The sequence below is a fragment of the Urocitellus parryii genome, chromosome 7 (genome assembly GCF_045843805.1).
Source record: "Urocitellus parryii isolate mUroPar1 chromosome 7, mUroPar1.hap1, whole genome shotgun sequence".
NCBI lineage: Eukaryota > Metazoa > Chordata > Mammalia > Rodentia > Sciuridae > Urocitellus > Urocitellus parryii.
The window spans coordinates 33,464,190-33,476,227 of record NC_135537.1 but is presented as its reverse complement, the minus strand read 5'-3'; the positions used below and the strand labels follow the sequence as shown (position 1 = coordinate 33,476,227).

At 34.8% G+C, this 12,038-nt stretch overlaps 1 protein-coding gene across 22 annotated transcripts in view; it reads left to right on the top strand.

Annotated features, from left to right (window-relative positions):
• Rims2 (regulating synaptic membrane exocytosis 2) overlaps positions 1 to 12,038 on the top strand; it is a 586,271-nt gene that overhangs the window by 105,835 nt on the left and 468,398 nt on the right. For all 22 annotated transcript variants that reach the window (XM_077801030.1, XM_077801026.1, XM_077801047.1 and 19 more), the window contains one exon: positions 7,092 to 7,302. In XM_077801030.1, coding sequence (XP_077657156.1) covers positions 7,092 to 7,302 — 211 coding nt within the window. The remainder of the gene's footprint in view (positions 1 to 7,091; positions 7,303 to 12,038) is intronic.

The following is a 12,038-nucleotide window of genomic DNA, read 5'->3' as shown; positions in this document are numbered from 1 at the left end:
ACTATGCCCATTTTATTTTTTATTTTGAGACAGGGTATCACTAAGTTGATCAGCATCTCACTAAATGACCTTGAATTTGTAATCCTTTGGTTTTAGTCTCTTGAGTCACTGGGATTATAGGTGTGTGCCCTATGCTCAGCGCATTAATACTGTCTGCATGTTCAAGGGCAGCCACTTTTTCTTTCAGTTCTGAGATTCTGACTTCAGCATAGTCTACTTTATTTGTGACACTTTCAACAGAACATATTATTTATTTTCTCTTTCATTTCTAAGATTTCTATTTGGTTCTTTTTCAATATCTCCTTACTGAATTCCTCATTCATATCCTGTACTGACTTTCTTAATTTGTTCAGTTGTTTTTTTCTGTTCTCTTGAAATTCATTCATCATTTTTATAATAATTATCTAGGATTCTTTGTCTGGTGTTTTATTAATTTAAATATCTTTGGAGTCATTTGCTGGTGAATTGTGAACTTTAGAAGACATAGTGTTACCTTGTTATTCTGTATTTTTTTTTTTTTTTTTTTGTATTCCTATGTTGTATTTTATCTACTTGTGGGTATGAGTTCTCTTCCACTCTAATTTGTGGGTCTTTTTAAGGCACAGCCTTCTCTTGTCAGAGTGTTCTAGAGTGATCTATATGATCACCCTTCATTATTGTTGTGTCCACAGCCTTTTTGTTAATTCTTTGTTTTTGTTGTGGGAATGAAAGTCCATTAATGGGACTTTTAAGCTCCCCCGCTTCCAGCTATTCCTACTTAGTACCTGGTTGTTAGTTTGGGATTTTTTGTCTCTTCTGATTTTTTTTTAAATTAAAGTTTCATTGAAATTTGAGCTAATTTAATTGGTGTGGAGCAAGGTGTGCTATCTCTTGGCTGGGTTTAGCACAGCAGTAAAATCTCTACCCTGTGAACTTGTAGTGACCTAATGTATTCCCAGCAGTCTACCTGTCATCCTTAGGGCAGAGGCAGAGTCACTGCAGCTAGGGAAAAGTTTCAAGAGAAAACTGTCTCTCTAACCATGAAAGAGATGCGGGAAGCACTGTGGTGGGCTGAAGTCTTGGAATACCTGGCTCCAGAATGCTCTAAAACCTAGGGTGGAATTTGACCTGGGGCTGCAGGGCTTGGTCTGGTGCTGGGTGGGTCTGAATTCAATGTAGAGACCTGCCTATAGTCTTCACCTGTGTGGGCCTACTGTTGATACTTATCTGGTACCTGGGATTGCAGATCTTGTCCTGGTCCAGGTTGGGGAGGACCTTGGGCCTAAGTCTGGTGGAGCTGGTCTTCTGCTTGGGTAAGCCCGAAGATATGGGTTCCTGTGGCCAATTCAGAGGTTGGGGCTGCTTGAGTTGGCCTGGTGTTCGTGTTGGCTGGAGACCTAGTGTGCCTGGCAGGCCCAGAGCCCTGGGCTACCAGAGTCTTACTGGTGCTAGAGTGGGCTTAGAGGCTTAATCTGCAAATACTTGTCTGGAGCTGAAGATGCTAGTCTGGTCCTGGGCAAGTTTGAGACCTATACCCATAGAGGCTGGCCTGGAGACTGGATCAAAGAATTGTCAAACTGTTGATTAGGGCTGCATGAGCTGGCCTGGTGCTAGATTTGACTGAATCCTGGGGTTATAGAGGCCACCCTGGTGTTTGGGCTGTCGGAAGCCTACAGCAGTTGGTGTCAGTCTGGCCAGACTTAGAGACAAGTCTGTTGGAGTGGTAAAGTCTGAGGCTGTGGCATCTGTTCTGTCACTGAGGTGGGCTTGGAAGCTTAGTATGTGGGTACTACCTTAGTGTTTGGGACTTTGGGGGCCAGCCTTGATCTCTAGTCTTTGGAGCTGACCTGGTGCTGGCGCAGGTCAGAAGCTGGGGCTTCTTGAGTCAGACTGACTATCAGGTGGGTCCAGAGACTAAGTCTGCTGGACAGGCCTAGGGTCTGAGGCTGTTAGATCCTGCTGGTGTTTGTGCAGGTCTGTTGACTCAATCTGTGGGTACTGACTTAGAGTCTGGAACCACAGACCCTACCTGGCACTGTGTTTTGTTCGGGTGGGCTTAGTGTTGGGGTTTGAGGTAAAGTGACATGCCCACTTTCCTTTCCTTTCCTCAAGTGGAGAGAATCTCTTTCCATGCTGTGCTGCCTGGGCTTGGGGGAGGGGTAACACAACTAATGAAAAACTGTTCTACGTACCCTTTTACTGTTAACATCAGCATTTATTTCTATGTCCATGTCCAGTTTTACACACACACACACACACACACACACACACACACATGAATTTAAGTTCTCTGTAATGGAGGAAATACCAGTGAATTCTTTCTGCCCATATTTTTCTTAAAAGTTCCTATTATGTCATCACTTTGAAGTATAATTTTAATGTGTATAGGATCCTGGGTTAGCCTTTTTTTTTTTTTAACCCGTCTCCTGCCAATGCTTTATAGACATCACTTTGAAGTCTTGTAGCTTGCATGGTTTCTAAGGAGTAATCTGTAATCTTACTGTTGGTTTTCTGTACATAATTTGTATTTTCTCTAGCTGCTTTCAACATTTTCTCTTTTTTTGGCTGTTTGACTATGAAGTGTCCTGCATTGTGTATGTGTGTGTGTCTACTTGCTATTTGTTCTACAGGGAATTATCTGAGTTCTTATATCTAATTTAGTGTTATTTTCATTAGTTTTGGAAAATCCTTGGCTATTATTCCTTCAGATATTTCTTCTATTGTTTTTTTTTCCCCTCTGGGACTCCAATTTCATATATAGGTTAACTCTTGGATCTTCTGTTCTTATTGTTTACTAACCCTTTTTCATCTGTCTTATTTTTAAAATTTTGCACAGTTTTAAAAATTTCTTTCTAAAATTTATTCTAATTTGTTATATATGACAGCAGAATTGCCCCCCCCCCCCAATTTCCATTATGAATCAACATCCTTATATCAGAGAAAACATTTGGCATTTGGTTTTGGGGGATTGGCTTACTTCACTAGCATTATATTCTCCAACTTCATCCATTTACCTGCAAATGCCATGATTTTATTTTCTTTTGATGCTGAGTAATATTCCATTGTGTTTATATACCACATTTTCTTTATCCATTCATCTACTGAAGGGCATCTAGGTTGGATCCACAGTTTGGCTATTGTAAATTGTGCTGCTATAAACATTGATGTGGCTGTGTCCCTGTAGTATGCTGTTTTTAAGTCTTTTGTGTGTAGATCAAGGAGTGGGATAGCTGATTCAAATGGTGGTTCCATTCCCAGTTTTCCAAGAAATCTCCATACTGCTTTACATATTGGCAGAACTAATTTTCAGTTCCACCAGCCAATGTATGAGTGTGCCCTTTCCCCCACATCCTCGCCAACACTTATTTTTGTTTGTATTCTTAATAGCTGCCATTCTGACTGGAGTGAGATGATATCTTAGAGTTGTTTTGATTTGCATTTCTCTAATTGCAAGAGATGTTGAACATTTTTTCATATATTTGTTGATTAATTATATATCCTCTTCTGAGAAGTGTCTGTTCAGTTCTTTGGCCCATTTATTGATTGGGTTATTTGTTTTTGTTTTTGTTTTTTGGTGTTAATATTTTTGAGTTCTTTATGTATCCTAGAGATTAGTGCTCTATCTGATGTTCATGGGGTAAAAATTTGCTCCCATTCTGTTGGCTCTCTATTTACCTCAACGATTGTTTCTTTTGCTGAGAAGAAGTTTTTAGCAATCTATGTCTTTTGATTGATGAGTTTAGGCTGTTAACATTCAAGGTTATTCTTGAGATGTGATTTGTATTCCCTGTCATTTCGACTTATTTCTGGTTTTTGATTTGTCTCAGTTTCTCATTTGGTTGAACTTTTCTTTAGTGTATTTTCTCCCTTTGCTGGTTTTTCTTTTTTTTCTCCCCCACTTCATCCTCATGGAATATTTTGTTGAGAATGTTTTGTAGTGTAGGCTTTTTAGTTGTGAATTCTTTTAATTTTTGTTTATCATGGAAGGTTTTAATTTCATCTTGATATATGAAACTTAATTTCACTGTATTTAAATTTTTTTGTGCTTGAAATTTATTATTCCAGGATCTCCTAGCTTTGAGGGTCTGGGTTGAGAAATCAATTGAGATCTGATTTGTTTTCCCCCTATACATAATTTGATTTTTTTCCTCTCATAGCCTTTATGACTTTATATTTTTTCTTTGTGTTATTCATTCTCATTATAATGTGTCTTGGTGTGGGTCTGCTGTAATTTTGTACATTTGGGGTCCTGTAAGCCTCTTGTATTTAATTTTCTATTTCATTCTTTAGGTTTGGGAACATTTCTGCAATTGTATCATTGAAAAGATTGTGCATTCCTTTGGTTTGTATTTCTATTTCATCTAATCTGATACTTCTTAAATTTGTTTTTTTCATGTTATCCCATAATTCTTGGATGTTCTGTGCATGGTTTCTTACCATCTTCTCTGCATGGTGAACTCTACTTTCAATATTATATATTTTGTCTTTATTGTCTGAGGTTCAGTTGTTTTGTCTGTTGGTGATGCTTTCTATTGAATTTATGATTTGGTTTACTGATTGCTTCATTTTGAGGATTTCTGCTTTTTTTTCCCCCTCATGATCTCTAACTCCTATTGAAGTGATCTTTCACTTTCTGTACTTTTTGTTTGATTACACTCCTTATATTGTCCTTGACTTCATAAATCCATCGAACTATGTACATTCTGAACTCCTTCTTGGACATTTCTTCTACTGTGTTATCAGTGGTTTCTGATGTTGAAACATCTTGGTTTGTTTGGGTGCTTTATTCCCTTGTTTTTTCATGTTGTTCATGTATTTTCCCATCTAAAAGTATGGATCTAAGGTAGCACAAATTCTATCCTATAGTCCTATAATGTCCCTGAAGGTTTCTAGCACCTTGCCTTTAATGGTGTCAATAGCACCCAGTGTAAAAATATATAGTCTTAAACCTAATGGTTCCCACTAAGGCATCTACTGCTTTCTCACACTAAACCAAACTATCTATAATATAAAGAGAAAATTTGTTAAAACAGTTTACAATTTCAAATGGTGAATAAGATACCAGAGGTAGTATAGTATGTGATATTCATGAGGGAGGAAGAAAGAAGCTAGAAGCAAAAATTCACAAGAAAAGTGGAAGAGGTGTCGACAGAGATTGGCTGTTGGTTGCAGAAAATTTGGAAAGAAAATCCAAGAAAACAGATGAGAGAGGAATAATATGAACAAAGAGAAAAAAATTAAAGACATAAGAATACAACAAAAATGCAAAACATCATATGTGACTGCATGACCAATGTAATTCTGCAACCTGTACACTCAGAAAAATGAGAAATTATATCCCATCTGATTCAAATGTATGATATGTCAAGATCATTGTACTGTCATGTGTAACTAATTAAAACAAATTAAAAAAAAGAAAAAAAGAAATGCAAGATAAAAAAAATGCAAAACACCATTGATATATCAGTGTCCTCCACACACTGATGCATAAAAAGCACCCTGTTCCAAATATGGTGGAGTTATTAGTGAATTATGGAAAGCCAATCCGTCTCTATCAGTGTTCAACAGTTTCTCAGCCCTGTCTCTCTTGTCTCTTGTCTCTTGGGATCACCAGATCCAGATCAGCCCTCACAGACTGTGTAATTATCTCACAGATCAGGGCTTCAGATACCTCAGGCTCGGTCACCTGTAGTCCCAAGATCTCAATGCTGCTCCTACTTGCAGAGAGACAACCAGGAATACACTCTTGCGAAAGAGCAACCTTGAGATGCAGGAGGAAGGCAAGGGCCACCAGCACTCCCAGTAGGAAGACCCCAGACACCTCCAAACTCACAGGCACCCCCACAATGGACCTACAGGTCTCCACTGGAGTCCTCAGACAGCGGCTCTTGTGGTGGTAAATCTCAGGACCTGGCTGGTGTCCCAGTGGGTGCAGCCATGTGGAACCAACCCTGGAGTCTCCCCCGCAGCAGTCCTCTAGGCTATGGTAGCAGTGGTAGTGGTGGTGGTTGTTGGTAGCAGGCCAAGGATCAGTAGCAGTGGCAGCTGCAGTGGTGGCTGCTGTAGGGGCAGCATCACCAGATGATCATGGGCAGCGGGTGTGTGTGTGTGTGTGTGTGTGTGTCAAAAGCTCTGTCGGTGTCAGGTGCATCAAGGGCAGTGGTGTCTCCTGTGGCAGCAGCAAGTGGTTATAGCTGCAAGGGCAGCAGCACCCAGAAAGAAGACTTCCAGGTGACCTTGGGATGGCAGCAGTGCATCAGAGGCAGCAGTGATCCATTTTTTAAAAATATTTATTTTTTAGTTTTAGGTGGACACAATATCTTTTTTTTTTCTTTTTTAAAATATTTATGTGGTGCTAACTATCGAACACAGTGCCTCAGGCTTGCTAGTCAAGCACTCTACCATTGAGCCACAACCCTAGCCCTAATTACAGTTTTGTAAATATTAAAAAAATTTCATTATAGAGACAATGGAAGAGAAAAGTTTTATAACTATTTCTAATTTGAGTAAATAATATGCATTTCTAGACATCTTTTTGACCCTTTTATTTTTATAGTGAAAAGTTAACTTTTATTTGTACAATCCCCTTTGTTAGGCTATTAAAATTTTACTTATTTTTAACAACTAAGTGGTGTCCCCTCTGTTTGGATTCTTTGGATTATACCAATTTAGATAGTGTTTTATTTATTTGAAGTTTATATATTTTGGCTTCACTATGTATGTCCAATTAGCTTCCTATATTTTTAAAGGTATACTGTTGAAGAAAAACATTATAATTATTTTAAAGTATACGATTGAAAAATATTGCAAATGGTAAGTAGAAATTTTAGAGTTCTTATTAAAAGAAACACCTGCATAAACATGTATTAATTGTTTTTTAAATCAATATGAATAACAGAAAGTAGAACTAATTGTAACATTTTTTACAGTAGTGTGCCATGCAAGATGTTATTCTGTAAGCATAAAATTAAATTTTTATTTTCATTCTATGTAGTTTTAATTATGAAATTATATATATATATATATATATATATATATATATATATATATAATTTCTTTTTATGAGACCATAAGGGAAACCAATTTTTTTTTCTTGTCTGTTTTCTCTGCAGAAAACTTCATCAGCAGTTTGAAATGTATAAGGAGCAAGTTAAGAAGATGGGAGAAGAATCACAGCAACAGCAAGAACAGAAGGGTGATGCCCCAACTTGTGGTATCTGCCACAAAACGAAATTTGCTGATGGATGTGGCCATAACTGTTCATATTGCCAAACAAAGTTCTGTGCTCGTTGTGGAGGTCGAGTGTCATTACGCTCAAACAAGGTACAGAAATGAAAACATGACAGTTCTCTTATAGTTAAGCTTATTGTGAATCAAAAAAATGAAAACAGAAATTACTACTGTGATTAACCAAAGAACAAGATACTTATGGTGTCCTCATTTTAGATAAAGTTTCTTTAATTTTTCACTGATTTTTAAATATATTTGTCTCATTGTTTTGTGTCAGCTAGCTTTTGATTTTGTTAGAATTTTATGGTCTCAGACTTTCAAAGACAATGAAGACAATTTAAGAGATGATTTGGCCTCACTCCTTTATTTTTCTGGTGCAGAAAACTCAGACCCCGAGAAACTAAATTGTATTCTTAAAGCATGCAATTGATCAATGACAGAATTTTAATATAGTTTCTCCATTGCTACACATAGTTGTTTTTTTTTTTTACAAAGATAAAGAGCTATCAAATTTTATTGAACCATATTCTATAACTAAACATTTTTAGGAGTTTATTATTAATACACATAACCCATTCCTCGGATATGCAACACATTACCTTATTTTGAATAGGGGAAAGCACAAAAATGCCAACTTTTTTTGACAGTAGGTTTTCTACTAACACAATGGTCCATCCCAAAGAGAGACAAGTATATTTATAATACTTGGGACTGTTTTAGTTCAGGTAGTTAACTCTCTGCAGATGACAGTTTTACAAACCTTGTAGATCAGTTCTTCCTTGGTCTGTTTCCTTTCCTTTTGAAAGGAGACTTTGAGATTCTTTTCATAATTTTATAGCTTTTGAAGCTACATGCTCTTTTGTTGCTTTTTTTAACATTAATAGAAAAATATTAGACTATGATTATGGAAACTAGAATTTAAAGAAGAAATATTAAAGTTTTTTTATACTCATACAAGATGTTTGTAGTTTACCTCTCTACGTTAGGGAATATGTTAATGCTATCCAAAGAATATTTCGTTGAAATTAGAAAAAACAATATTTAAAAATGTTCATTACAGTAAATTTTTTAGATTTGCCTTTATATCCTCACTAGTATCTTATCACCTAACTATTTACTTAGGTAGTTTTTAAATGGGAAGCTGATATCTTCATATATATTACTTGGACATAATTGTGGGAAATTATTCTCTGCTGTAATTTCATTTCTTCATTTTCTCATTGTGCCCTTTATCAATGTGCTGTTTCATCCAGAACTAATCATGTACTTCTCCTAACCTTTTCCCTTTGGCTTACTTGATTAAGTTTTTTTCTCCCTCTTCTAAGTAGTGCATTGGCTAGAAACTCCATTATTATTTTGCATAGAAATGGTGAAAGTAGACAACATTTTTTTTTTTTTTTTGGCAGGGGGGAGGGTTACCAGGGTTTGAATCCAGGAATGCTTAACCAATGAGCCCCAGGCCTTTTTTGTATTTCATTTAGAGAAAAGGTCTTGCTGAGTTGCTTAGGGCCTTGCTAAATTGCTAAGGTTGGTTTTGAACTCATGATCCTCCTGTCTCAGCTTCCAGAGTCCCTGGGACTATAGGTGGGCTTCACTGACGAGGCTCCTGGTGTTGTTCTCAATTATAGGGGTATTCAGTCTCACTGTCAGGTCTAATGTTAGCTGTATTTTCATAGATGGCAACTAGACCAATTTGCTGAGAGTTTTGGTTTTTAAATAATCAATAGACATTGGGCTTTTTCAAAGCTTTTTCTCCATCTATTGAGATTAAGCTTATATTTTTTCCTTTCTTTTTGAATATGATGAAGCTTACATTGACTGATTTTTGAATGTTAACCCAACTCTATTTCTGTGAGAAACCCTATTTGGTCATGATAGACTATCCATTTTCTATATTAATGAGTTTGATTCGAAAAAAATTTGTTTTGAATTTTTGCTTCTATGTTCATTAGGCATATTATCTGTATTTTTCTTTTCTTGCAGGATTTTTCTTTGGTTTTGAAATTAGTTTAATGCTGGCCTATTGGAATGAGTTGGAAGTATTATCTTCCATGTTTTAGGAGAGTTTGTGTAAAAATTGTATTATTTCATTTTTCATTGGTTGGTAGTATTTCACCAGTAAAGCCATCTGGACATGCAGTTTTATTTGTTAAAAAGGGGTATAGTTTTAATTCCTTAATATAGTGTTACTCATGTTATATATTTTTTTCTTGAATGAGTTTGCATAACAATGTCTCTCAAGGAATTTGTCCATTTCCTCATAAGTTGTCAAATTTACTGATATAAAATTGTTTGTAGTATTCCATTATTTTTCTTTTAATGTCATAGAATCTGTAGTAATATCACATCTATATTTCTTAATATTGGTAATTTGTATATTTTCTCTTTTTTTTCCCCCTATTCAGTCTAGCTAGTTTTTTTTTTGTTAATTTTGTTGACTTTCTCAAAAAATCACCTTTTGGTTCCATTGATTTTTCTCTATTGTTGATTTTTCTTTTGATAATTATTATTTTCTTTTACTTCTGCTTACTTTGATTTTAATTTTCTAGTTTCTTAAGGTGGAAGGGGAGATATTATTTTGAGATATAGCTTTGAGATATTGTTTTGATATATTGTTTCTTTTTTAACATATAGGTCATATGCTGGAAATTTTCCCTAGGTGCTACTGCTTTATTGACATCCACCAAATTCCCATGAATATGTTGTCTTATTATTTCACTCCGTTAAAAAAAAATATATATATATTCTTCTTTGATCCCTTGAGTTTATAGAAGTATGCTATTTAATTTTCAAATGTTGGGAGGTTTCTATAGATTATTTTGTAGTACCAGAACATACTTTGCATACCTTTTATTTAATTGATCCCTTTATCATTATTAAGTGGTCTTCTCTTTTCCTGGTAATATTCTTTACCTTTGAAATCCATTTTGCCCAATCTTAATAAAAAAATCCACTTTTTTTTTTTGTGGTGTTGGGGATTGAACTCAGAGCCTTATGAATACAAGCAAGCACTCTACCAACTGAGCTGTATCCTCAGTCCCAGCTTCTTCAACTTTATATTGGGTGGTATTAACATGCATATATATTTCTACTCTTTAACTTAAATCTTATTTGTATCTTTATATTTAAAGTACTTTTTTATCTTTTAAAATATATTTTTAGTTGTTATTGGACACACTACCTTAATTTTATTTATTTTTTTATGGTGCTGAGGATGGAACCCAGTGTCTTGCACGTGTTAGGTGAGCGCTCTACTGCTGAGCCACAATCATAGCCCCTTAAAGTACTTTTTTTATGGCATAATATAGTTAGGTCTTACTATATTATTCAACCCGACAATCTGGCTTTTAGGTGGATGTTTTGACAATTTACATTGTATGTGATTATTCATGAAATTTGGTTTGATTACATTATCTTGGTTTTTGTTTTCTCTTTGTCTCATCTGGTCTTTATTTTCGTTTTATTTTTTCATTGTTCTTTTTGATTACTCAAGTATTTTTTATGACTCTATTTTTTCTACTTTATTGACTTCATAGGTATAACTCTGTCTTTTATTAATTGCTACAGGATTTGTAGTATAGAGATTTAAATTATCATGGTAAACCTTCAACTGATATTATACTATTTCAAGTATGGTATTAAGAAGCTTACAATAGTGTACTTCCAATTTTTTCTCTTTAGAGTCTGTGTTATTGGTGTCATATTGTACTTTTACCGGTTTTATAAACCCCACAGTGTATTGTTATTTATTTTGCTTAAAAAGCTTATCTTTGAGGGGTTTTAAATAATAAGAATTTAAACTGTAGGGTTAGGGTTGAGGCTCAGTGGTAGAGTGCTTGCTTAGCACAGTGAGGCACTGGGTTTGATCCTCAGCACCACATAAAAATAAAGGTATTGTGTCCAACTACAACTAAAAAAATATTTTAAAAAGGTATAAACTGTACACGTATTCATGTAATTACCATATGTAGTGCTTTTCTAAATTTTTATGTAGCCTCATATTTTATCTGCTCAAAGGAAATTCATTCAGTTTTCCTTTTAATGAAAGTGTTCTGGTTAATATTTTAAACTTTTTTATGCAGAAAATTTTGTCTTTATTTTTCCAAAGGTTTTTTTTTTTTTATGTTGGATATAGAATTCTAGGTTGACAGTTTTTTCTTTTGGTATTTTAAAGGTATTACTTCACTGCCTTTCCCTTTCACTGATTCCAACAACAATGATGATATATAAATATATATGTGTGTGTGTGTGTGTGTGTGTGTGTATATATATATATATATATATATATATATATATATAGCATAATGTTTGTTTCTATTGCTGCTTTTAAAATTTTATTTTATCACAAGTTATATGCAATTTATTATGATGTTTCTAAGTGTTTTTTTCTTCACATTTTTTGGTATCTTTTTTTTAGCTTTTTGTGAGTTTATTACTTTTCATTGAGTTTGGGGATATATTGGCATTATTTATTCAAGTACTTTTACTGATTCCTTCTCTTTCTCTTTTCCTTCAGGGATTCCTTTACCAATATGTTGGGCTGCTTGAAGTTGTTGTACAGATCTCTTATATTATTTTCATTAAATCAAAATTTGTTCTTCCTGGGTTTCATTTTGTATACTTTTTGTTACCATGCCTTCAAGTTTACTAATCTTTATTGTTCAACATCAAATCTGCTGTTTATACCATTCAGTGTATTTTTTCATCTCAGATATACTTTTTGTGTCTAGAATTTCAATTTGAGACTTTCTCTCTCTTTGGTAACTTCCATGTTCTTAATTTTTTGAATGTATGAAATACAGTCATGTTGTGATGTCCTGCTTTGCTAA